At 39.9% G+C, this 26,833-nt stretch overlaps 1 protein-coding gene across 8 annotated transcripts in view; it reads left to right on the top strand.

Moving 5' to 3' along the window:
* Positions 1-11,665: 11,665 nt before the first annotated feature.
* chd3 (chromodomain helicase DNA binding protein 3) overlaps positions 11,666-26,833 on the top strand; it is a 66,494-nt gene continuing 51,326 nt past the window's right edge. For 5 of the 8 annotated variants that reach the window (XM_061912628.1, XM_061912623.1, XM_061912625.1 and 2 more), the window contains exons 1-9: positions 11,666-11,974; positions 21,400-21,536; positions 21,612-21,785; positions 21,848-21,975; positions 23,704-23,948; positions 24,021-24,160; positions 24,242-24,368; positions 24,433-24,608; positions 24,678-24,944. In XM_061912628.1, coding sequence (XP_061768612.1) covers positions 11,821-11,974; positions 21,400-21,536; positions 21,612-21,785; positions 21,848-21,975; positions 23,704-23,948; positions 24,021-24,160; positions 24,242-24,368; positions 24,433-24,608; positions 24,678-24,944 — 1,548 coding nt within the window. In that variant the 5' untranslated portion in view covers positions 11,666-11,820. The remainder of the gene's footprint in view (positions 11,975-21,399; positions 21,537-21,611; positions 21,786-21,847; positions 21,976-23,703; positions 23,949-24,020; positions 24,161-24,241; positions 24,369-24,432; positions 24,609-24,677; positions 24,945-26,833) is intronic. The other 3 variants (XM_061912624.1, XM_061912631.1, XM_061912627.1) reach the window with 2 other exon arrangements.

Raw genomic sequence — 26,833 nt, forward strand, 5'->3', positions numbered from 1 at the left:
ATAATGTCAATGAAGGATTTTTAATCACTGCTAAACTGAAATTATAACTAATATTGATACTGTTGTTGATAATATTGATTTTTGTTTCACTACTTTTGGTTTGTTCTGTGTCGTGTTTGTGTCTTCTCTCAATTGCTCTGTTTATTGAAGTTCTGAGTGTTGCTGGGTCAGGTTTGGTTTTGGAATTGGATTGCATTGTTATGGTATTGCTGTGTAGTGGTTTGTTGGATTGATTTAAAAAAAAAGAATCGATTTAAAAAAAAAAAGAGAATCGATTCTGAATCGCACAACGTATTTGATTTGATTTGTATTTGAATCGATTTTTTCCCACACCCCTATTAAATACTAAGATTTATCTGAGAGCCAGATGCAGTCATCAAAAGAGCCACATCTAAAGCCATAGGTTCCCTACCCCTGCTTTAGAGTAAATGGTAAATGGGTTATACTAATATAGCGCTTTTTTGCCTTCAAGATACTCCTATGCGCTTTACACTATTTCCACATTTACCCATTCACATACACATTTACACACTGATGGCTGGAGCTGCCATGCAAGGCGCTAACCACGACCCATCAGGAGCAAGCGTGAAGTGTCTTGCTCAAGGACACAACGGATGTTGGTTGAAGCTGGGGACTGAACCAGGAACCCTCAGGTTGCTGGCACAGCCACTCTCCCAACTGCGCTACGCCATCCCTCATTAGTGTGTGCTTCCAGGAAAATTTAGCTGGCAAACTGTGTATATGTACTGTGTGCTCAGTTCCTTTTTTGTTCTCTTCCAAATGCATTACTGTCGTCACGCACTCACAAATATTATCGTAATATTATTCTCTCCTTTTGATTTTGAATTGCAACCACTCCTGTTAGTCCCTCCCTTTCCGTTACATGTCACCATCTTCATTGATTGAGGTAAGCATTGATATGAATATATATAAAAAGAAGTATAAAAATTATATAAATAGCAGATGTTTTTACATTGACAATAACTAAACAACAATAACTAAACAACAATAAAAAATAAAATTTATTTTCAATATACATGCATTGCCTTTGATGGGAACGTGGCCCCACCATGTATGTACAGCTCCACTGTATGATACATTTCAGGTCTATATATAAAAAAAAAAAAAAGTTTCATCCCTACATTTTTTTACCGCTTGTCCTTCTCATGGTCGTAGGGAGCTGGAGCCTATCCCAGCTGCACTCTAGCGGAAGGCGGTACACCCTGGACAAGTCGCCACCTCATTGCAAAGCCAACACAGAAAGACAACATTCACACTTACATTGACACACCAATCAGTCCATCCCCAGGTGCATGTCTTTGGAGCAGGGGTAGGGAACCTATGGCTCTAGAGCCAGATGTGGCTCTTTTGATGACTGCATCTGGCTGTCAGATTTATCTTAGCTGGCATTGCTTAACACAATAAGTAATGAATAAATCCACTGGTAATCAGTGTTAAAATAACGTTCAAAATATTAAAAAAAATTCTCATGCATTTTTATCCTTCCATCCGTTTTCTATCGCACCTGTTCAAGAAGTCAAGAATGGTAAGAAGTATTTTATTCATTATCAGTTAGCTTCAGAATAAAAATGTTATTAAAAAGAATAACAGACGTGTTATACCCTAATGTTGGTTTTACATAAGAATGCACACATTTAGTTGTATTCAGTGTTAAAAAAAATATGGCTCTCACGGAAATATATTTTAAAATATTTAGCTTCCATGGCTCTCTCTGCCAAAAAGTTTCCCGACCCCTGCTTTGGAGTAATACATTAAAAGGACTTATGATCTTGGTGTTGGATGTGTACCTTATGTGTTTGTATTAATATATTATATTTACATTAATAATACAAACCCTGTTTCCATTTGAGTTGGGAAATTGTGTTAGACGTAAATATAAACGCAATACAATGATTTGCAAATCATTTTCAACCCATATTCAGTTGAATATGCTACAAAGACAACATATTTGATGTTCAAACTGATAAACTTTTTTGTTTGTAAATAATCATTAACTTTAGAATTTGATGCCAGCAACACGTGACAAAAAAGTTGGGAAAAGTGGCAATAAATACTGATAAGGTTGAGGAATGCTCATCAAACACTTATTTGGAACATCCCACAGGTGTGCAGGCTAATTGGGAACAGGTGGGTGTCATGATTGGGTTTAAAAGCAGCTTCCATGAAATGCTAAGTAATTCACAAACAAGGATGGGGCGAGGGTCACCAATTTGTAAGCAAATTGTCGAACAGTTTTAGAACAACATTTCTCAATGAGTTATTGCAAAGAATTTAGGTATTTTACCATCTACGGCACGTAAAATCATCAAAATGTTCAGAGAATCTGGAGAAATCAATGCACGTAAGCGATGATATTACGGACCTTTGATCCCTCAGGGGGTACTGCATCAAAAAACGCCATCAGTGTGTAAAGGATATCATCACATGGGCTCAGGAACACTTCATAAAACCACTGTCAGTAACTACAGTTGGTTGCTACATCTGCAAGTGCAAGTTAAATCTCTACTATGCAAAGCAAAACCTATTTATCAACAATACCCAGAAACACCGCCGGCTTCGCTGGGCCCGAGATCATCTAAGATGGACTGATGCAAAGTGGAAAACTGTTCTGTGGTCTGACGAGTCCACATTTCAATTCATATTTGGAAACTGTGGACGTGGTGTCCTCCGGAACAAAGAGGAAAATAACCATCCGCATTGTTCCAGGCGCAAAGTTCAAAAGCCAGCATCTGTGATGGTATGGGGGTGCATTAGTGCCCAAGGCATGGGTAACCCCACACATCTGGGAAGGCACCATTATGGTAAATGGTAAATGGGTTATACTTGTATGGCGCTTTTCTACCTTCAAGGTACTCAAAGCGCTTTGACACTATTTCCACATTCACCCATACACACACACATTCACACACTGATGGCGGGAGCTCCCATGCAAGGCCCTAACCACGAACCATCAGGAGCAAGGGTGAAGTGTCTTGCTCAAGGACACAACAGGCGTGACGAGGTTGGTAGAAGGTGGGGATTGAACCAGGAACCCTCAGGTTGCTGGCACGGCCACTCTCCCAACCGTGCCATGCAGTCCCTATTAATGCTAAAAGGTCCATACAGGTTTTGGATCAACATATGTTGTCATCCAAGCAACGTTATCATGGAGGCCCCTGCTTATTTCAGCAAGACAATGTCAAACCACGTGTTACAACAGCGTGGCTTCGTAGTAAAAGAGTGCGGGTACTTTCCTGGCCCGCCTGCTGTCCAGACCTGTCTCCCATCGAAAATGTGTGGCGCATTATGAAGCATAAAATACGACAACTGTTGAATGACTGAGGCTGTACATAAAACAAGAATGGAAAATAATTCCACTTTCAAAGCTTCAACAATTAGTTTCCTCAATTCCCAAACGTTTATTGAGTGTTGTTAAAAGAAAAGGTGATGTAACACGGTGGTGAACATGCTTGTCCCAACTACTTTGGCACGTGTTGCAGCCATTAAATTCTAAGTTAATTATTAATTGCAAAAAAAATAAAGTTTATGAGTTTGAACATCAAATATCTTGTCTCGGTAGTGCATTCAACTGAATATGGGTTGAAAATGATTTGCAAATCATTGTATTATGTTTATATTTACATCTAACACAATTTCCCAACTCATATGGAAACGGGGTTTGTACTTATGTTTTCAGGTGCACTGGAAGCTGCAAGACATTAAATGCCATGACACTGTCGCAGATAAAAAGAAATGTCTTTTTGGTAAGTGTTTGTTTACTTCACTTTTAAAGCAGTGGTTTACAAAGTGCGACCAGGGGACTATTTTCGGCCTGTAGCTCTTTTTTTTTTAAACTCACGCTCTGTTTAGCCTAAGTCAAGGGGCCCCACAGGCTTTGCCTACAAGGGCAAAAGTGAAAATGTGCCAATGGTTCATGGGCCAAACACGGCGATTTTAAGCATACAGCTGCACAATAAGTGAGTAATTTAATCGCATACCGCCAATATTTAAGGTACTGTAGAAGAGATCATCTCATTCGATATATGGCAACTTGTTAACCTTGCGGACATACCATCAATGAGTTTGTGAGCTTAAAAGTATGAATATGTATTGAATTTATAGAAGCCACCCTTTGGCTGGCCGAAAGAAACAATTATTTTCTAAAATAATAAGACATTTAACATTGTCCAGAAGCACTCGTCTGTAAAAGAATGATTAAAAAAATATATATATATATATGTATACACACACAGACACACACACACACACACACACACACACGCACACGCACACGCACACACACACACCTCTTTACAATGTGTATATCAGCATGTTGTGTTACAGATGACATTTTTTTTATATATATATAAATATGAGTTGACATCAACATTTCAGTTTTTTCTCACTTTTTGTAGTTTCCTTGCTTAGTTGTATTTTTTAGGATGGGAGCCAAGCCAATAAAAAATAAGTTGTGTGCTGAAAATGGCCCGTTGGCTGGCCTGCCTGCGTGGGGCCGGTGGTCCCTAGTTCCCCGGGTGCCGTACCTGTCAGAGTTAGTTGGTGACGAACCCCAAGATGCAGAGATGGAGGCAGGCATTGAATAAAAAAACATGATTTAATTGAAATATTAGAACAAGAACAAACCAATGGGGTACAACCAAAAGCGCGCACAAGGCGGATAACAAACTAAGGGAGCTAGTATGGGAGCTACAAAATAAAAGGAGCTTAACATGGAAGCTAGCAAAAACAAAAAGGGTCTAGCGTGGAAGCAAGCGGGTAGCGAGCAATAAAACAGAAATCTTAACGTGTAGTACAAAACAAACTAGGAGCAGGGAACAAAGAACAGTAAGCTACAAACATCTAACTGGTATTGCTAACCGCTAGCAGAGGTGGGTAGAGTAGCCAGAAATTGTACTCAAGTAAGAGTACTGTTACTTTGGAGATTTATTACTCAAGTAAAAGTAAGGAGTAGTCACCCAAATATTTACTTGAGTAAAAGTAAAAAGTATGTTGTGAAAAAACTACTCAAGTACTGAGTAACTGATGAGTAACCTGATTACGGCAACAAATAATGCACAAAAACATAAAAATAGAAATGAGCAAATTCAGAGCCAGGAATATCTCTTAAGCAACTAAAACAATAATATATATTAAATAATAGTACATTAAAATAAAATGAAAAAAAATGGTTCATTGAGCCACAATAACTTAACAGCACCATAGCCTCAGTAGGCATTCATTGATTTGATTTGATTGATTGATTGATGAAAACTCGTATTAGTAGATTGTACAGTACAGTACATAATCCGTACAATTGACCACTAAATGGTAACACCCCAATAGATTTTTCAACGTTTATCAATTACTTAGTAAATGACCAAGTCGAGGGGATCTACCTCATATATACATATACATACACACACATATCATTTATACACACACATATCATACATACACACACAAATCATAAATATACATACATGTATATATACAGTATATAATTTATATTTATTTATTTAGCCGTTTTTGTTCACATGTTGAAGATGTTTTAATGAACATACATGCATGTTTAACATATAGATTCCTATCTTTCATGAAGAGAAGAATATAAGTTGGTGTATTACCTGATTCTGATGACTTGCATTGATTGGAATCAGACGTCCACGTTTTCAAATGGAAGAGAAAAAAAGTTCCTCTTTTCTGTCTACCACATGAAAGTCGTTGGTTTTTGGCATCTTATCTGTCCAGCTTCCATATTCGTTTTTATACACTTTACAAGAAATACATTGGCGGCAAACTCCGTAGCTTGCTAGCTTGTTTCCGCTGGCTTTCGGAGACTCTTATTTTGTTAACACAGGCGCGATGGAGCGGCGCTTTTATTGTGAAGACAGGAACTGTGCGATCAATCTTTAGGCTTTTGACGGGAAGTACGGTTGAAATAAAAAGTGTCTTTTTTCCTTTACACTTTTGATTGATTGATTGAAACTTTTATTATTAGATTGCACAGTACAGTACATATTCCGTACAATTGACCACTAAATGGTAACACCCGAATAAGTTTGTCAACATGTTTAAGTCTGGTTTTACGTATCACAGTCATGTGACCGCCTGGCTCTGTTTGATTGCTCCAACGTCACCAGTGACTGCATATGATTGGTGAAACGCAGGCATGCGTAGATTCTACTTTGAAGCTCTGTCATTAACCAAAACAAACATTAATAGCTCGATTAAAAAAAAGTAGCGAGTAGCGAACTTAATGTAGTTAAACGGAACGGAGTAAAAGTAACGTTTCTTCTCAATAAATATACTCAAGTAAAAGTAAAAGTATGTTGCATAAAAACTACTCGTAGAAGTACAATTCATCCCAAAAGTTACTCAAGTAAATGTAACGGAGTAAATGTAGCACGTTACTACCCACCTCTGACCGCTAGGCTGCAAATACAAGACACGATACGACAGGAGCGACATCGACAAGACAATAATCCAGCACTGACTGGAGGACAACAGCAGGTACAAATAGGAGCGGGCTGATTGACACCTGGTGTGGCCAGGTGCCAATCAGCCGCAGCTGAGGTGAAACAGCGCTCAGGGAGAAAGACAGGATACTAACAAAATAAGAGCGCTGACAGGAACTAAAAACAGAAAATACTAAAAACACACAGGGGAAATACTAAAACACAAACAAACTGTCAGTGGCAAGCCTGACAAATTTATGATACCTGTAATCTTGTCTGCATATCTTCACCCTGGTAAGCTAACAGGTGATTATTTAGTAACCTCGCCATTAACGATGTAAAAGCGAAAATATTTACACACACCTCATGATTTTGTGCTCTGGCCACCTATGTTCAATAGTGCCTAGACCAGGGTTACTCACTATTTTTTTCCACCACATCTCCAGAGCATAATTATGTACAATTTACATATTAAATATTCTATTTCACATAATGTTTGAAATTGTCCCACATCCCTCGCAAAAACGAAGTGTGAGGTGGCTAACATTTAAGCTAGCATTCACTGGGTGACATTAGCCCTTTTAGAATACCATATTTTTTAGATACAAAACCGTACACGAATAACTTCATTACATATTGAGCAACAATATGAAATAAATTCTGACATGATGCTACAAATTTCAAATAATTGATTTAGTAAGAGAAGAGAAGCAACTTACCACGGATCCTTAAACATTCAGAAAATGGCTTCCAGAAAATTCTTCAGGGTGTGGAAACCAGGAGGGGCTGGAGGGCAGGGCTAATCAGAGTACCTCTAACACTGTCTCGTTTAACGATGGAAATGAACACCAACACTGGGGGGCGTTTTACTCCAGCTGTTGTTGTAATAACTCTGATAGATATACTGTAATGCATGTTAACACTGCATATTTAACACTGGGGATTTTAGAGTGTACAAAAACAAAATAGGAAGCAGGGAACCAAAAAACAGTAAGCTACAAACATCTAACGAATTATAGCTTACTGCTACGCTGCAACAACACGACACAACAGGAGCGGCAATACAATACAGAAGCGACATGCAATACGTGACAATAATCCGGCACTGGCTGGAGGAACAAAGCAGGTACAAATAGGAGTGGGCTGATTGACACCAGGTGTGGCCAGGTGCCAATCAGCCGCAGCTGAGGGTAAACAGCGCCCAGGGAGAAACACAGTAAACAGACAAAATAAGAGCGCTGATAGGAAACACAAACAGCGGAAACAAAGAGAAATGCAGAGAGAAAAACTAAAACATAGACAAACTGTCAGGGGCAAGCCTGACAGTACCTGCTGTTTTGGGTGGGGCTTTCTGGGTGTCTGGGGCCGTGCTTTGGCTCCCGCACATACTGGGAGACAAAAAAATATACATGCATCCATACATACGCACTTATACACACACAATACATACATCCACACACACATTCACTATATAGACATACATACAACCACATGCACATACAGTGGGGCAAAAAAGTATTTAGTCAGCCACCGATTGTGCAGGTTTTCCCACTTAAAATAATGACAGAGGTCTGTAATTTTCATCATAGGTACACTTCAACTGTGAGAGACAGAATGTGAAAAAAAAATCCAGGAATTCACATTGTAGGAATTATAAATAATTTATTTGTAAATGATGGTGGAAAATAAGTATTTGGTCACTTCAAACAAGGAAGATCTCTCGCTCTCACAGACCTGTAACTTCTTATTTAAGAAGCTCTTCTGTCCTCCACTCGTTACCTGTATTAATGGCACTTGTTTATACTCGTTATCTGTATGAAAGACACCTGTCCACAGCCTCAAACAGTCAGACTCCAAACTCCACTATGGCCAAGACCAAAGAGCTGTCGAAGGACTCCAGGAAAAGAATCGTTGACCTGCACTAGACTGGGAAGAGTGAATCTACAATAGCCAAGCAGCTTGGTGTGAAAAAATCAACTGTGGGAGCAATTATCAGAAAATGGAAGACATACAAGACCAGTGATAATCTCCCTCGATCTGGGGCTCCACGCAAGATTTCATCCCGTGGGGTCAAAATGATCATGAGAACGGTGAGCAAAAATCCCAGAACCACACGGGGACCTTGTGAATGACCTGCAGAGAGCTTGGACCAAAATAACAAAGGTTACCATCAGTAACACACTACGCCGACAGGGAATCAAATCCTGCAGTGCCAGACCTGTTCCCCTGCTTAAGCCAGTGCATGTCCAGGCCCGTCTGAAGTTTGCCGGAGAGCACTTGGGAGAATGTCATGTGGTCAGATGAAACCAGAATAGGACTTTTTGGTATAAACTCAACTTATCGTGTTTGGAGGAAGAAGAATACTGAGTTGCATCCCAAGAACACCATACCTACTGTGAAGCATGGGGGTGGAAACATCATGCTTTGGGGCTGTTTTTCTGCTAAGAAGACAGGCCGATTGATCCTTGTTAGGGAAAGAATGAATGGGGACATGTATCGTGAGATTTTGAGCCAAAACCTCCTTCCATCAGTGAGAGCTTTGAATGGTTGACCAAATACTTATATCCTACCATAATTTACAAATAAATTATTTAAAATTCCTACAATGTGAATTCCTTGATTTTTTTTTCACATTCTGTCTTTCACAGTTGAAGTGTACATATGATGAAAATTACAGACCTCTGTCATCATTTTAAGTGGGAGAACTTGCTCAATCGGTGGTTGACTAAATACTTTTTTGCCCCACTTTATACTTATATACATACACTCAACCATACAGTCAGCCGGGGGAAACCAGGGTTAAAGTACGGCACACTGCTAAAGCTTATCCTACTTTTTTCCCCCTAACAATGTAAAGGGTTAATATAGTCCACCCTACCTACCCTCTTCCTGTTTATCTGATTTGTAATTAAATTGTTACACTTATGTATTGTTGCGTTTGAATCAATTGTAATGTGTATGATAGAGGTAATTATTGGTATTCATGATCAATATTGTTATTGCTATTGGTATTTGGCCGTGTCTTCTGCTCGGGATCTTTCTGCGTGGAGTTTGCATGTTCTCCCCGTGACTGCGGGGGTTCCCTCCGGGTACTCCGGCTTCCTCCCACTTCCAAAGACATGCTCCTGGGGATAGGTTGATTGGCCACACTAAATTGGCCCTAGTGTGTGAATGTGAGTGTGAATGTTGTCTGTCTGTCTGTGTTGGCCCTGGCATGAGGTGGCGACTTGTCCAGGGTGTACCCCGCCTACCGCCCGAATGCAGCTGGGATAGGGTCCAGCACCCGCCGCGACCCCGAACCGTACAAGCGGGAGAAATGGATGGATATTTGTGTTTTTATTGCTCCATTTTTAGCGCAATAATGTTCATCATCATTACAGTATTATTACTATCTACTATACTGGTTTGTCTTTATAATTTTTGGTATCATATTTGTACAAGCGGTAGAAAATGGATGGATAGATGGATTTGTATATATCGTATTTGCTGATGTAATCCTGTTATTGTTGTTTTTTGTTGTCTCTCTTTGTCTTGTCTACACAATTGCCCCTGTCTCAGGCCTTCTTTGTTTCTTCTTTCTATCCCCTCTTGCTTTGTTTGGCCGTGACTTTATTTAATAAAGTCACATACAAATAGCGCAATAGGAGAAATATCCCACGCTTCTCTTCTGTAAAGCAAGTCCGTACAGCAGATATGTACGTCTACATCATCAATATAATTTGCCTAAATGGCTGCAGAGGGCATACCGTATTTTTCGGAGTATAAGTCGCTCTGGAGTATAAGTTGCACCTGCTGAAAATGCATAATAAAGAAGGTAAAAAACATATATAAGTCGCACTGGAGTATAAGTCGCAATTTTGTGGGAAATGTATTTGTTAAAACCCAACACCAAGAATAGACATTTGAAAGGCAATTTAAAATAAATAAAGAATAGTGAAGAACAGGCTGAATAAGTGTACGTTATATGTCGCATAAATAACCAACTGAGAAGGTGCCTGGTATGTTAACGTAACATATTATGGTAAGAGTCATTCAAATAACTATAACATATAGAACATGCTATACGTTTACCAAACAATCTGTCACTCCTAATCGCTAAATCCCATGAAATCTTATACGTCTAGTCTCTTACGTGAATGAGCTAAATAATATTATTTGATATTTTACGGTAACGTGTTAATAATTTCACACATGAGTCGCTCCTGAGTATTACTCGCACCCCAGGCCAAACTATGAAAAAAACTGCGAATTATAGTCCGAATGATACGGTACATAGTATTTAAAAAAAACAAGAAAATGGCCCGGCACTTTGCACACGCCTGTCCTAAAGCTTCAAATGTTCATCACTTGTACTCAAAGTCACCACCGTCTGCCATGAGCTTTGATTGTGAAAAGCAAATTCCTTCAAAATAAAAGTGGGCCATATCAGCCCGGCAGCAGGCTGGGATGGTGGATTCCTGTGGCCTTACTGCGAACCCGCCTGCCACTGCTGCTCCTCGTGTCCTAGCTGAAGCACACCAGTGTTTTTGTTTTTAGCCTATTTGCCAGCTAGCTTAGCATGTCTGCTGCTCACTTTCTTCTGGTCCTTACCACAAGTGGTTAATTTTTAAGCAACAGCATCTGATGTAAGTCTGGGCATGGCTGCGGCAGATTTTTTTTCCCAACCCGCCTCTCTAGATCCCTCCCCAGCACACACACACACACACACACACACACACACACACACACACACACACACACACACACACACACACGTTAAAATCATTTTTTATAGAACGGTGGGGGCTATAAGGAGGCCATGTTTGATGGATCTACTCTGCAATGCAGACTGCAAGTGGCACCACAAGTCTGATGGAGGTGGTGGGTGTGGGGGGGCACAGAGTCAGTCAGGGAGGGGGTGTCAGAGGGGGGCTTTGTGCACTGAGAAGCAAAAACAAACATGTAACAATGTAAGTTACATGCAGCCGCGCACCCCCCTATTTCCCCCCTATAACAATGTAGGTTTTTATGGAGGGAGGGGGCGCTCAGGGAGAGGGAAAGGAGAAAAAGGGTGGGGGGAGGGGGGGCGTTCTGAAATAATACAGTCAGCCATTTTTTATGTTAGGGGATTTTTTTTTCTTATTGGGGGGGTTGTTAAAAAATAAATATAAGAGGGCGGCCATCTTTGTTGCTCTCTGCCTAGTGTAAAATGCCCCCCCCCCCCCCATACACACACACACTCATACACACACACACGCCCCCCCCTCTTTGCCGATTTGAATATTAAATAAACACACAGCACACAGTCGCGCAAGAATACAAGATTTTGCGTCTGTGTGTGTGTGTTTTTTTGCACACAAGGACAGATCCCGATGAGAGGACTACCATGTCCTGTCCTCTCCGGGCCTGTGAGGAAGACGAGGACACGGCGCTTCATTGCGAGGGAGGAGGCTTCAATGAAGACGACGACAGAGACTTTTTAGACCGGAGAAGCGACATCAACTCGCCGGCGGCGCCTTGGCAAACTGCAGCCGCGCCAGGTACGCCGGATGGGGGGTGGGGGGGAAACAGTAAAAACAAACAAGGTGGGGGTGTCCGTGGCTGCATGCGTCCTTACACTGCATGTCCCCGGGTGGAAAATGTGGCGTTTTGTAGCACGCAAAACAAACATGCACGAGGGGGGAGGGGGCACAATCCAGATGAGCGGCTTCTTCCTGCAAAGCGCGAAGTTTGTTTGCAGCGTCCGAAGTGTCAGCCTCCTCCTAAATGACATGAGGACATGTCCATGGCAGCAGCAAAGCATCACATTCATGGACATTTCATGATGCCTTCAAACGCAATGGGGACACGCAATTGGCAGAGCATAACGGGACTCTTTATATTTGTTTATTTAAATTATTTTTGACCTTGTTGAAGTTTTTTAGCGACAACAGTCTTCCCCACATGGCGGCTTATGGACTGATGTCCTAGAAGTTTCTGTGGTGAAAGTAGAATGTCTGCAAAGTAGCTTTTTATTTCGGGCTATAACACTTAGGAATAGGGGTGGGCGATACCGCAAATGATGGTATCGGTCCGATACCAAGTAAGTACAGAACAAGCATTGGCATGCTGACACTTTTTAACAAAATATTTTTCAAGCTCATTGAATGGTTTTGGGATCTATGGCATGTATTTGTTGATTATGATTATTGAATAAAGCAGAACAAAACACCGAACATAGATTTCATTATGTTGTCATCAATGAGCTTAGGAACAATTCAACAATATATAAATAAAACCATATTAGAGAATGTAAAACAAATCCCTTTCATTGAGGGTTATTAAAACTAATGCATTATGGCGGATTAATCCATCCATCCATCCACCCATTTCCTACCGCTTATTCCCTTTTTTGGGGTCGCGGGGGGCGCCGGCGCCTATCTCAGCTACAATCGGGCGGAAGGCGCTTACACCCTGGACAAGTCGCGGATTAATTCATCCATCCATCCATCCATCCATCCATTTCCTACCGCTTATTCCCTTTTGGGGTCGCGGGGGGCGCTGGCGCCCATCTCAGCTACAATCGGGCGGAAGGCGGGGTACACCCTGGACAAGTCGCCACCTCATCGCAGGGCCAACAAAGATAGACAGACAACATTCGCACTCACACACTAGGGCCAATTTAGTGTTGCCAATCAACCTATCCCCAGGTGCATGTCTTTGGAAGTGGGAGGAAGCCGGAGTACCCGGAGGGAACCCACGCATTCACGGGGAGAACATGCAAACTCCACACAGAAAGATCCCAAGCCTGGATTTGAACCCAGGACTGCAGGAACTTTGTATTGTGAGGCATACGCACTAACCCTCTTCCACCGTGAAGCCCCGGATTAATTCATTCATGTATATAAATCTAATTACAACTTTAATGCAAGTATCCCATTTGCAATGCTGAATAGAGGTTGGTACCAAATTCGGTCCTTTTATAGGTACCAACCAAATTCTGTCCATTTCGTTTCACGCAAAATCAGTCAATGCCCTATTTCATTACCTTTGTTGCATGTGACTTCCGGTTGCAGACTTAAAACACTTGGGGGACAAACAATCACTCAAGCAGTAGTCATAGCTGACTCAGTCGGCTTGCCTATAGGTAATGTTACAATTTACAATGCCAACAAAGCAAGTATGACTGATAAAAAACACTCAAACGTACTGTAAGGCAACACTTTTCAAAATGTGCTAGTTCAACGCATTTTTACATTTTCCTGAGGGAACTCTCCTGAAGGAATCATTAAAGTATCAATCTTTCAATCTATTGTACATTGGATTCACCATAGACATGCTATAGATTGCCATTAACGATTCTATATGGCGATTTTAACACCTCCAAATTTGCTAATGGAAACTACAAACAAGATACATGTTACAATCAAGCAGCTGGTGTGTAATAACTACAATACTCACAGTATAACACTTTGTAAGGTGCAACAAAAGACAAGATCGACACATTCAGCTTCATGGGAAAGACTAGTTCCTATAGTTTGGCACACTGTAGCTTAGCCACTACCGCCATCTTAGATCTTGCAATTGTAACTGCATGCTAAGCCTACTATACAACACTTGCAATGAGACTCAGAAGTGAAAGAAATCAAGATTTAGCAACTTGACCGCCCAGTCATCATTATCTAGTCATTGATAAATTGAATAAAAAGACTAGCTTTTATTATTAAACATTTTAAAATTTATGAAAACACATAAATACGGAAAATGTGGAAGGTACCCATCACTAGTGCCGAATGACTCAAAATCCTTGAAACGTCTGTGGAGATGCATTTCAGTTTGTCATTTCAGGTTGGGTGTGTTGCCTAGTCAGGGAGTAGTCTTTGCCATCAAGTTAAAGCTTGTCTTTTGTTGCGCCCTACAAAGTTTTTTTATTGTAAGTAATGTACTTACTACACACCAGCTGTTTGGTTGTAACGTACATCTTAGTTGTAGTTTGCAGTTTGTCCAAGTAGTGGTACCGCCGCACATGCGCAAATAGGCAGTTGATCTGTTAGCGACAGGCTGCAAAAACAATTAAGGAAGTATGAACTAATCTCCACGTTGGTTTCTTGACAGGAATTTTAAAGGGAAAAAACATGATGGATCAGTCGACCGACATAAAGCAGTATGATAAAAGAGTCCTTAGTGACAAACAAAAGCAAAAATAAATATTGGCTCTCATTCAAATCCTGTGACCTAAAGCCGTCCTGTGAGTTATGTAACATTACATAAATATTTAAAATGTATTTGAGCAACACAGCAAAAAACATATATTGTGAAAGTCAACCCAGAAGAAAACTGAAAAATACAACTCTCATCATGCTAGTATCGACCCCATACTGCAAAAGCACTATCTCGCTGTCATTGGTATTGGCATTGTCGACGTCTGGATCGACCCGCCCACCTCGACTAGTTATTATTTGGAGCGGTTTGCTTCATTCCGATGAGGGCAGGCAGATAAAAGACGTCACACGCCACGGCGAGCACCGTAACCTCCTCACGACCTTAGCGCGCTCACCCGTCGGCGGCCTTCTCATCACCGTGGTCACCTTGCGCACGGTGGCCGCCCCTCGAAGCGCCGTCGGCGGGCTGCGCGCTGTGTAAAGCCAGGCGGGGAGGTGGGCGTGGGAGAGCGCGCCAACAATGGCAGACACTCAAATCAATGTTTGCTATCAAAGCCTCTCGTCTGGATGGAGCTCTGTTACATTAGACGCACTTTCAGTAAAGCCTGGGTCCGCTTGCAGGCTAGAGTGCTTCTGTGGAGGCTATCATGTTCCTCAGAACACTTAGAAATCATACTTTCATTATCATAACTTCTATCTTATAACAGAGGTTTGACATTGAATACAAGGGGTCTTAATTACAATAAACCAGTCAGCGCACACACAAGGTCTATGGATGAGTTTGCTGTGGACTTGACTCAAGGTCCAAACGCTTTAAAGCATGCGGTTCTCAAACTTTTTTCACCAAGTACCACCTCAGAAAACATTTGCCTCTCCAAATACTACCATAAGGAGCAACATCAAAATACAGTAGCGTAGTAGTTCTAAATATTTACTAAAAAACAAGGCAAAGGATTGATTTAACAAGTATGTTTAATATTTTGGCCACTGTAACATTATATACACCTTGAACAGTAACACTGTATTTGAATATTGGAAAATAAAACACTAATCACTAAATTAAGTGATTATCTGGCATACCACTAGACTAGGGGTCGGCAACCCAAAACATTGAAAGAACCATATTGGACCAAAAAACAAACCTGTCTGGAGCCGCAAAAAATAAAAAGCCTTATATAAGTGTTATTATTAAGGCAACGCATGACGTACTTGTCTATATTAGCTATAATAGCCTACTATCAAAATGACTATGTGTCGCAGGCTGACGCAAATCTTTTTGACAGAAATGTTGACATTTAATATTTATTCTACACATTTTTATAAACCATTAGTAAATTACAGGTTACTCAGAAGGTGAGATAACTTCTGGAAATGAGTTGCTTTTAATGGCCAAAGGTATAGATGTGTGTGTCAAACTTAAAGGAAACAGAAGGCTGTGTTATTTTAATAGATTTATTACAATCTTTGGCAAGCTCGGTAATGTTTGCTATGGTCTGGAACAACATGACACAAAAAAATATCTGAAATGTGTCATGACACATGCAAAACTAAATTATATACAGAGGATAAACGTAAAGGATATTAAATAAGCTCAAACATATCTCGAAATACAGCTAGCCTAAATAGCGTGTTGGCATTGATTAGCTTGCAGTCATGCACTGACCAAATATGCCTGATTAGCACTCCAACAAGTCAATAACATCAACAAAGTGCACCTTTGGGCGGCATGGCGTAGTGGGTAGAGCGGCCGTGCCAAAAACCTGAGGGTTGCATGTTCGCTTCCCACCAATGGACATCCAAATCGCTGCCGTTGTGTCCTTGGGCAGGACACTTCACCCTTTGCCCCCGGTGCCGCTCACACTGGCGAATGAATGATGAATGAATGATTGGTGGTGGTCGGAGGGGCCGTAGGCGCAAACTGGCAGCCACGCTTCCGTCAGTCTACCCCAGGGCAGCTGTGGCTACTGAGGTAGCTTACCACCACCAGGTGTGAATGAATGATGGGTTCCCACTTCTCTGTAAGCGCTTTAAGTATCTAACAATAGAAAAGCGCGATATAAATTTAATCCATTATTATTATTATTGTGCATTCATACACAGTATAAAACGTTTGGTGGACAAAATGAGACAAAAAAGGAATGGAAAATTTTACATGTAAACAAACTGTCGCGTCACAGTCCACACTATGGTGAGTTCATGAACCACTGAAATTAGGACAAAACGCTGTTTGCCAAATACTGTTATCAGTGAAGCATAAACACAAGCATATTAAAGAGTGGGCTTTCTAAAAATTGTGAAGGTTTGTGTCATGTTTGTCCTCACACAAAAAACATACTAAAACAAAACAAAAAATGTTCCCACATGTTTTTACATTTTCAATCCTTTTTTAAAATGCTCCAGGAAGCCAAAAGGACGGCGCTACAGAGCCGCATGCGGCTCGAGAGCCGCGGGTTGCTGACCCCCGCAATAGATAGAGCCTTCATGTACCACTGTTTGAGAATCACTCCTCTAAACACAAATGCCAGAGAACTAATGCAATGGGGAAAATGTTCCTTATTGAAAATGTTGCAATCCCATACAGTAAACCTTGGAAGATCAAAAACAATTGACAAAAAAAAAAACACAGACACCAAAAACAACTGTATTAGATAAATTCTGCAAGTTCACAAGATAAAAACAGAAGTTTGCCAGGGGAGCCAGTTTGATCCGTTGTTCTGAAAAAGTGTGCTGCTTCATAAAATAATGCAACCAGTTGCGTAACCTGATTGTTACCAACATAAGTAATGGACGGATTTTGCTAAAACTTTCAGAAAATGTCCTGAATAAGTCCTGGGCCAAATGCTTTTGTAGTATTTATTATTATTCATAAATGAGCTTTTGAAAATAGTTATTGTTGACATTGATTCATTCATACAGACCAGGGGTCGGGAACCTTTTTGGCTGACAGAGCCATGAAACACAAATATTTCAAAATGTATTTCCGTCAGAGCCATATAATATTTTTTAACACTGAATAAAACCAATTGCGTGCATTTTTAAGTAAGACCAACATTTTTACAGTATAATAAGTCTCTTTTTCTTTTTAATAACATTGTTATTCTTAAAGTTAAGCAATAATAAATATAATACTTCTTACCATTAATGCGACATCTTGAACAGGTGTGATACAAAACGGATGGTTGGATTAAAATGCATGAGAATGTTTTATAATTTGAACGTCATTTTTAACACTGTGATTACCAGCGGAATTATTAATTACTTATTGTGTTAAGCAATATCAGCTAATATTCATCAAAAGAGCCGCATCTGGCTCTAGAGCCATAGGTTCTCTACCCCTGATATAGACAAACAATCATACATGCATTTCAGGTCAATCAAGATTAATACCATTTTTGTTGTGGTTTGTTTCTGTTTTTTATCTTTATTGCTATATGGTTATTTTATTGGAGGAAACTTTAAGCATTGATGCGCATGAGTGCACGTGTTCAGTAGCATTGGACAGCAATTTTTATGAACAATCGATATTATCAATTTAAGTGCAGGGTTTATCGTTATCAGATTGGTACTATATTGTGATGAGATTTTTTTATGTTTATTTAAAAATATATCTGTTTTATTGGGTCATTAAAATATATTATGTACATTTATATTGTTATATTGATTACAAACTCAAAGAGCCAGTCATAGTTGTTCTTTGTAATTACATTATTTTGCCTTTATCTGTATGTATTAAAAGGGAATAATTGTACTGTGTTCTTACAATTGTTACATTTCCCCATATAGTTGTATATGTATATGTTTAAATCCTTCACAAATAAGTGTGTTAATTCCGACACTTTTTGTTTTGGCCCAGTATTTATTTGGTACCTCATCAGTACGAACATAGGTGGTATCACACTCATTGGTCTCATTCTAACGCTAACTTAAGCCAGGTAAAAGTTGCTCTCTAATATTGTCCAATATTGAGACCATATTGTCAAATATTGAGACCAAGCCTTGACCAAGCCATTCACCCCTCAAATGTTCCCTTTTGTTCCGTTAACTTGCATGGTTTCTCACATGCAGTTCTCTTTGAGGTTTGTGATTATGGAGGTTATTTTGTGTCTTTATTTCGAAAGCTTTTTTTGGTCGCTGAATTTATGAAACTGAATTTTTCGCGTTTGAATTTTGTAAACTGAAATTTTTACTTCAAGTTATGCTGACATTTTTATTGAAAAAAAAAAGTGAGCAACATATTTGTGTGTCTAAAAACTGAGTTTGCTGAAATATAAGGTTTGAAATTCAGTGTAAAAAATTTAGTGCAGAAAATTTCAGCGCCAACAATTTCAGTGCAGAAAAATTCAGTAAAAAAAAATCAATTCAGAAAAATGTGTTGCTTTAAAACTCAAAACCTCCATCCATCCATTTTCTACAGCTTATTCCCTTTGGGGTCGCGGGGGGCGCTTGTGTCTATCTCAACTACAATCGGGCGGAAGGCGGAGTAGACTCTGGACAAGTCTCAACCTCATCGCAGGGCCAACACAGATAGACAGACAACATTCACACTCACATTCACATACTAGGGCCAATTTAGTGTTGCCAATCAATCTATCACCAGGTGCATGTCTTTGGAAGTGGGAGGAAGCCGGAGCACCTGGAAGGAACTCACGCATCCACGGGGAGGACATGCAAACTCCAAACAGAAAGATTCCGAGCACGGGATTGAACCCAGGACTATTCAGGACCTTCGTATTGTGATGCAGACGCACTAACCCCTCTGCCACTGTGAAGCCCAACTCAAAACCTACGTACTTCCAGTTAATTAGGACTGAAGCCCCTCATTGGCTGGTTCTGTGACTGGATCTCTTGCTTCATTCTTAATTTACTGCCAGGGAGTCTTGAGTTTTGAACGGATATTTCTGCACTGAATTTTTATGCACATAGTTTTTATGCATTGAATATTTTTGCACTTACACAACATTTTTTTACATTAGAATTTCATATAATATCTTTTTGCATTCAATTTTTACTCAGTGAATTTTAAAACACTGTACTCTAAGAAACTGAATTTTTAAACATACTTTTGCTCAAACATTTTTATTTAATGAAAAAAAAATATAATTCACAAAATTCTAATGCAAAAAAATTAAGTTTTGTATCAAAGACACAAATTAACTCCTATTATGCATGCATTGTTGGCATTTGCAACATTTTTCTTTCACATTTGTTTTTGATCTTGCGGTGTTTATGTGATGGCAGCAATTTCCCGTTGCATTTGTTTTATGGTGTTTGTGTGTTTTTGGATTGGGATCAATATTGTGTTTGGTTCGTGTTTCCTGTGTTGGTTATCATACAACACATGGGAGTACATAGCGCATTTGAACGCAGCACTCACTAACAGGCCGTATACCAGTGAAACATAACATTAGCTTGGATTTTGCTGTTGAAGAACTTGACTTGAAACCTGTCAAAAACACGTGACCTGAGGACACGGCTGCCAAATCCAGTTTGTGTGTGAAGCAATATATAAGTCATATGTTATATTCATGCATATATTTATATATGTGTGCATGCATGCAGTCATGTAATGATTACATGTTTTTAACCGTGGAACTGTAAATCACTTTTGATATTTAACATTTTTAAGATACAATTAAAAGGATTTGCTTGCTTGCTAAGAATTACAGTAGATAACACATACTGTACGTAGGTTACATCAGTCAAAAATAATGTGCCTATCAGAAAACTAAACAATAGAGTTTGTTTTTCCTCTGAGAAGAGTGGTAAAAGTCAGAACAAAAAACACCAGGTTCATAGGATGCGGTCAAGCAACAACTCAGTCCATGTCCAAACTAAAAGAAGTATCTTAATAACGCACATTTTTCTTTGCGTTTTGGCATCTCACCCACATACAAACATATATTTTGTTCTTAAAAACTTTTGGAAAACTCCAACCAAAGTGGTGAGTTTTAAAATCTTGCCTTCGAGTATAGACAAGTAAAACTGAGCTTTTTTTTTTGTGACGTAAGAAACGTGCAACCTTTTCTCATGTATTTAAACTTTGTTTAACAACAGAACAAAAGTGATGATATCATTGAGTCTCAGGGTTTTGGTTTCATTTCAAAGAGTGACGTATGAGTAAAAAACACATGTGTTTTTCTGAGCTCCATGCAAGTCAGCGCTGACGTACACAGCATTGTAAATACAGTAGATGTCATTTTACTGATGAACATAACAGGCTTGTGCAAAAATCCGAATTCAACTAAAATGGCTCAAAATACAACAACAGTAAATTAACTTTTATACCTTAAAAAATATTGTACCAGGGTGGTAATTCAAAGCACGTAGCGCAGCAATTATAGCAGAAAATAGCAAGTGGACAGTTCAAACTTTTAGCAGCTGTAAACACAGTATATATAAACAGAAACAGCACACAAATAGTGAATAACTAGTTAAGTAAAGTAAGTAAAGTAAAACATACCACCAGAAGAAAGGAGGATGAAATAAAAAGAATATAATAACACTTTTTGCTAAAGTAATAAAAAAATATATGAATATGAATTTAAGTCGCAAACAGGAAATAAGATTGCAATCCAAATAAAAAATTAAAGGAAGTGGTATTAAAATTCCAATTGATGAATTTAGTGCATTCCAGAGTCATGCTTTAATGTATATTCCATAAATATTGCATATAAATATTACTATGAATCTAATGCACATATTATATTTTAATTGATCAATTCACTGTGAGGTTGTGAATTGTTTTTCATCAATCTGTCACACTGTGAAATAAATCTACAATGTTTATTGGAAATTGACAACTTTCTTTTTGCGTACCCTCCAAGACGAAGAGGAAGGCATAGCAGATAGGGAAGTCACTTGCAAAAAGAAAGGACGGCCGAAGAAGGACACCAAGAAGGAGGACACCAAGAAGAAGGACAAAGAGGGCAAACCTGTCAAGGCCAAAAAACGCAAAAAGATTGTAAGTTGATCAATATGTTCTTATATAATCTTTACTTATGGCATGACTTATTCTTCGCTGTTGTCCTCTGCTCAGGACAGCGATGTAGAGAGGGACTCGGACAGAGACTTTGGCGAGAACTCCGACAGCCTCGCCAGCGACTATGGATCGGGTGAGAAAAAAAAGAAGAAGAAGCATAAAGAAAGGAAAGAGAAGAAAACCAAGAAGAAGAAAAAGGACAATGACAGCAGTCCGGAAGAGACCATTAAGGTACAAACAATAACAAAGAACGTTGCGATAAACATGTGACGACTGCACTTTGTGCTCGTCAGCAGCCCGTAGAGCAGAAGACCTCTGCCCAGCTGGCTAAGGAGTGGGGTCTGGAGGATGTAGCGCATACCTTCAGCCAGGAAGACTACAGGGAGATCACCAACTACAAAGCCTTCAGTCAGTTCATGAGGTGACTTTTTATTTGGAACTTCTGCATGTCAGAAGAAGCAGCATTGTTTCCTCTACCACCATGTTAGGTACTCCCCAAGAACTCAATGGAATTGTGTTATCCATAATCATAACAGAAGTCTTTTAATATAGAACCAGTCTATATATATCGTATTTTTGTTTTGGTTAAGTCAACAACTGCGTGGTAAGTCAGTAAATTCGAGAGGGGTCATCATAAACGTGTTCCACTGTTGCCCTATCTTCTTTATCAGCGTATCATTTCTGTATAAACAGGGTTGGGCTTGGTGATAAAACGATAACAATAGATGTCGCGAAAAACGTTTCCTTGATATTAATAAGAGACAATTTCATTAGTTTATAAGTAGTCCATGTTCTAAGAGTTGTAAGATTAGACCGCTAAAGACGACTGCAGCAACATCAGCCATGCAGTACAAAGATCATATGAAGTCAAGGTGAAAAAGTCTCACTATGTCATGAGACTTGGCCAAGTGAAGAGTTCGATGTTAGCCGCTTTATGTAGTGTGGATAGGAAAACTATCAATAAGTGTGAAATGTTCATAATAAACTTAAAGACATGTCAGCAATGAGTTTATGGTTTGTATAAGTATGAATGTTGTCTTGTTGTTAGTGTACAACAGACAATGCTTCTTTTTTTAGCGTAACGTGCATAAGTCTATAATACAAGCCATGGAGAATTGGCGTCACTTGCAGATGTACTTTGCATAACATTTAGTACCGTATATATAAAATGTGCATCAATATAGTGATATATTACATGGACAATGACATGTACCGGTACATTATATTTAAAAAGTCAGACAAAATGAAACAAACATTTGTATGAGAATAACTTCATGTTTTGTCGTGAAATAAGCCTTAAGTCATGACATAATCTTGCACATTGTACTATTCAAATAGTTTTTTGCATCTCCGGAACTGTTTGTCTATAGGCGCGCACTCCATGTGCACATATGTGGACCAGGCAGCTGGGAGTGATGCTCCTGTCTTCCACCCGTGTGCATGTACCTTACACAGCTTTATTCGTTTTCAATAGCTGTAATCGCTTAAATAAAACTTACATAAAGACATAAAAAGCTATGAGGAAAAGGAAATTTGTAAAATAATAGCAGTATGTGTAAATATTATAGAGAAAGATACTGTACATGGAGCCTGTTAACTGAAATGGCTGTATTTATTATGTTCTTCAGTAGATCTGTCATGTTCAACCCCTGACAAAAAAATACATGTTTCAATTAGAATAATCTTCTGATGTCTTCACATCTCAATTACCGGTAATCACCGTGTAAAATTTAAAGATGACCAAAATAGTGATTTATTTTATGGTAACGTGTACAAGTTCTCATCTGCCCCCTGTATAGTGTGCAAGGAGCGATCACATTAATTTAAAGACATGTCTAAATTTTGACTTTGTGCATTATTTTACAAATCTTTTTGTTTGTATTGTTGTATTGATTAGCAGTCCAATTTCTCCCAATTCACACATGCTCGGGTAAACCCCAAATGTCATTATACAAGAGCGATAATAATACAGATGGCTAAGCTTTGCTTGTTTATGCTCCCACCAAAAGCTGCAAATATAGGAGAAGCACTGTGCTGCTTTTCATCAATGACGGCTTTCAGATGAAACACTGTCTTTTTTTTTATGCTAATTCCCCTCGACTTTGCTTGGTACCTAACAATTTGAATTTATTGTGATGTCTCCTTCCAGGCCAATGATTGCCAAGAAGAACCCAAAGATCCCCATGTCTAAGATGATGACAATCCTGGGGGCCAAATGGAGGGAGTTTAGCTCCAACAACCCTTTCAAAGGCAATGGGGCTGCTGTCGCTGCGGCCGCCGCAGCTGCCGCCATTGCCGTCGCTGAACAGGTGTCCTCGGCGACTGTCTCGCCTGAGCCGCCGCTCCCGCCGCAGCCCCCGCCCATTCGGAAGGCTAAGACTAAAGAGGGCAAAGGTGAGAAGACCTTCTTAAAACTTATTTGACTTTCAATTCCTTAATCATTCTTCTCTTCCTTCCATCCCCTAGGTCCAGGTTACAAAAAGCGCAGTAAAAGTCCTCGAGTCTCGGACAAAAAAAAGACTTTAGCTGCAGCCAAGGCTAAAAAGATGGCACCCATTCGTATCAAGCTTTCGCCGATATGCACTAAAAGGAAGAAGAGTTGCTCTGTGAGTGTCAGTGTGGAGTTTCTTAGGGATTATAGGATGGACTATTAGCCTGCCAAGTAAGAACGTTGCAATCTTTGTCAGAGTGAGGACATGGACGAGGACGAGTCGGAGCAGGACTCCAGCGTTCACAGCTCCTCGGTTCGATCCGGCAGCTCTGGCCGCGTCAAGAAGAACAAGCGAGGGCGGCCGGCTAAGAAGAAGAAGAAAAGTAAGCAAAGTGTAGTCTAACAGGTCTTCAGGAAGATTTTGTACCACTCGTGTGTCCTTTCCAGTTGTAGGTGATGAGGAAGGGGACGGCTATGAAACAGACCATCAGGACTACTGCGAGGTGTGTCAGCAGGGTGGCGAGATCATCCTGTGTGACACGTGTCCACGAGCTTACCACCTTGTGTGCCTGGAACCTGAGATGGACAAGGCTCCCGAGGGCAATTGGAGCTGTCCACACTGCGTGAGTCCAACAACGTCCTCCTTTTCATGTTGACCGTCCCCTTGCTCATTCGTTTGACACTTTTCACAGGAAAAAGAAGGTATCCAGTGGGAAGCAAAAGACGAGGACTTTGAGGATTTTGAAGAGGACGTGGAAGACAGAACCATCTTGGAGGTTGGGGCCGGTGTCCCCGCCAGTGCCGAGGAGGAGGACGACCACATTGAGTTCTGCCGGGTGTGTAAAGACGGAGGTGAACTGTTGTGCTGTGACACCTGCACATCTTCCTACCACATCCACTGTCTAAACCCTCCACTGCCAGAGATCCCCAATGGAGAGTGGTTGTGTCCGCGATGCACGGTTAGTGATTTAATGTCCTACTTGGGCACCGCCGTGCATTATGGTCACGTGATGTGCTTCCTTTGCATGACGACTCTTGCCCGTCTTTGTTGTTTGGTTTTTGCCAAAGGTGGGCGATACTGCATATTCTGGTATTGATCCGATACCAAATCAATACAGGCCTAGTGTTTTTGATACTGATACCTTTCAATGTTATTGTGATTTTGCCTTAATTTGTTGATCATGATTATTATCACATTATAATCATATATTCTTAAATATTTTAATGTATTATTTGTGAGCAATTAAACAATATATAAATTAGGGCTGTCAAACGATTATAAAATTTAATCATGATTATAAATTTGAATCACGATTAAAAGCATTTGTCCATAATTAACTAAAAATTAATCATGAATAATCGCAAAAAAAGTTTTTATCTCAGTAAGAGTTTATCTCATTAAAATGTAAACCAACATGGACAATTTGTTTGATTTAGGTTAGGGATGTAACCCCATCCATCCATCCATTTTCTACCGCTTATTCCCTTTTGGGGTCGCGGGGGGCGCTGGCGCCTATCTCAGCTACAATCGGGCGGAAGGCGGGCTACACCCTGGACAAGTCGCCACCTCATCGCAGGGCCAACACAGATAGACAGACAACATTCACACTCACATTCAAACACTAGGGCCAATTTAGTGATGCCAATCAACCTATCCCCAGGTGCATGTTTTTTTTGGAAGTGGGAGGAAGCCCGAGTACCCGGAGGGAACCCACGCATTCACGGGGAGAACATGCGAACTCCACACAGAAAGATCCCGAGCCTGGATTTGAACCCAGGACTGCAGGAACTTCGTATTGTGAGGCAGACTCACTAACCCCTCTGCCACCTTGAAGCCCTAAAATAAATACAGTTAAACTTAAATTGACACAGTAAAATATATCTAATTTAAAACATACAAACTAAAGGTGGAAATAAATACTACAATAATGAATAATGCTAAATATGTCTGTGTTGGCCCTGCGATGAGGTGGCCACTTATCCAGGGTTTTACACCGCCCTCCGCCCGTGTGCAGCTGAGATAGACTCCAGCATCCCCCACGACTCCATATGGGACAAGCGGTAGAAAATGGATGGCTGGAAGGATGGATGGTCTTGACCAAAAATGTAACGATAAACAATAATAATAATAACTACAGTAAAACTCTTTCGGTTAGTGTTACCTGTTTAAATAGAAATTATCGAAAAACAGTGTTTGATAGCTGCACTTTAATAAGGTCACAGAAGGACTGCCGCTAGCTTGCTATCTTAAATGTTAACATGAAAACAAGAGACAATAACGTCTCCCTCCGTTAGGAAACAACATACCCCAATTATACAAACACATTGGTGTCTGAGGATTGTGCATATTGAACCTAAAAGCTGTGCTCTATTAGACCAGAGCGATTGTTCTATAGTCAGAGAAATATGACACAGAGGTGTTATTACGGTGCATTCAAGGCCTGCTGAACAGAGTAGGACGTCACAATGCCCGCCACAATACTCTTATCCGTGACGCATAAGAAACACAAAAAATGCAAAATTATGGACTTTCTAACAGTGGGTGTATTTATTTTAGCTGATAAACAAATCAAAAGATATCAGAGTGTGCAAAAGTACTTTTCGAGCACATTCAACAATACCGCAATAATAATGATAACCGTGATGATTTTGGTCACAATAATTGTGACATGAAATTTTCATATCGTTTCATCCCTAAAATATGTTACTAGTTGCATATTAAACATTACGCTTTTCTAAACAGCTCAACAAAAAATGGATATAAACACTCTTTTACAGACATAAACACAGACTTGAGACATTTTCCTCCTGGGTTCTCTCTCTCTCTCTCTCTCTCTCTCTCTCTCTT

This window comes from Nerophis ophidion, linkage group LG10 (assembly GCF_033978795.1).
Source record: "Nerophis ophidion isolate RoL-2023_Sa linkage group LG10, RoL_Noph_v1.0, whole genome shotgun sequence".
Classification (NCBI taxonomy): domain Eukaryota; kingdom Metazoa; phylum Chordata; class Actinopteri; order Syngnathiformes; family Syngnathidae; genus Nerophis; species Nerophis ophidion.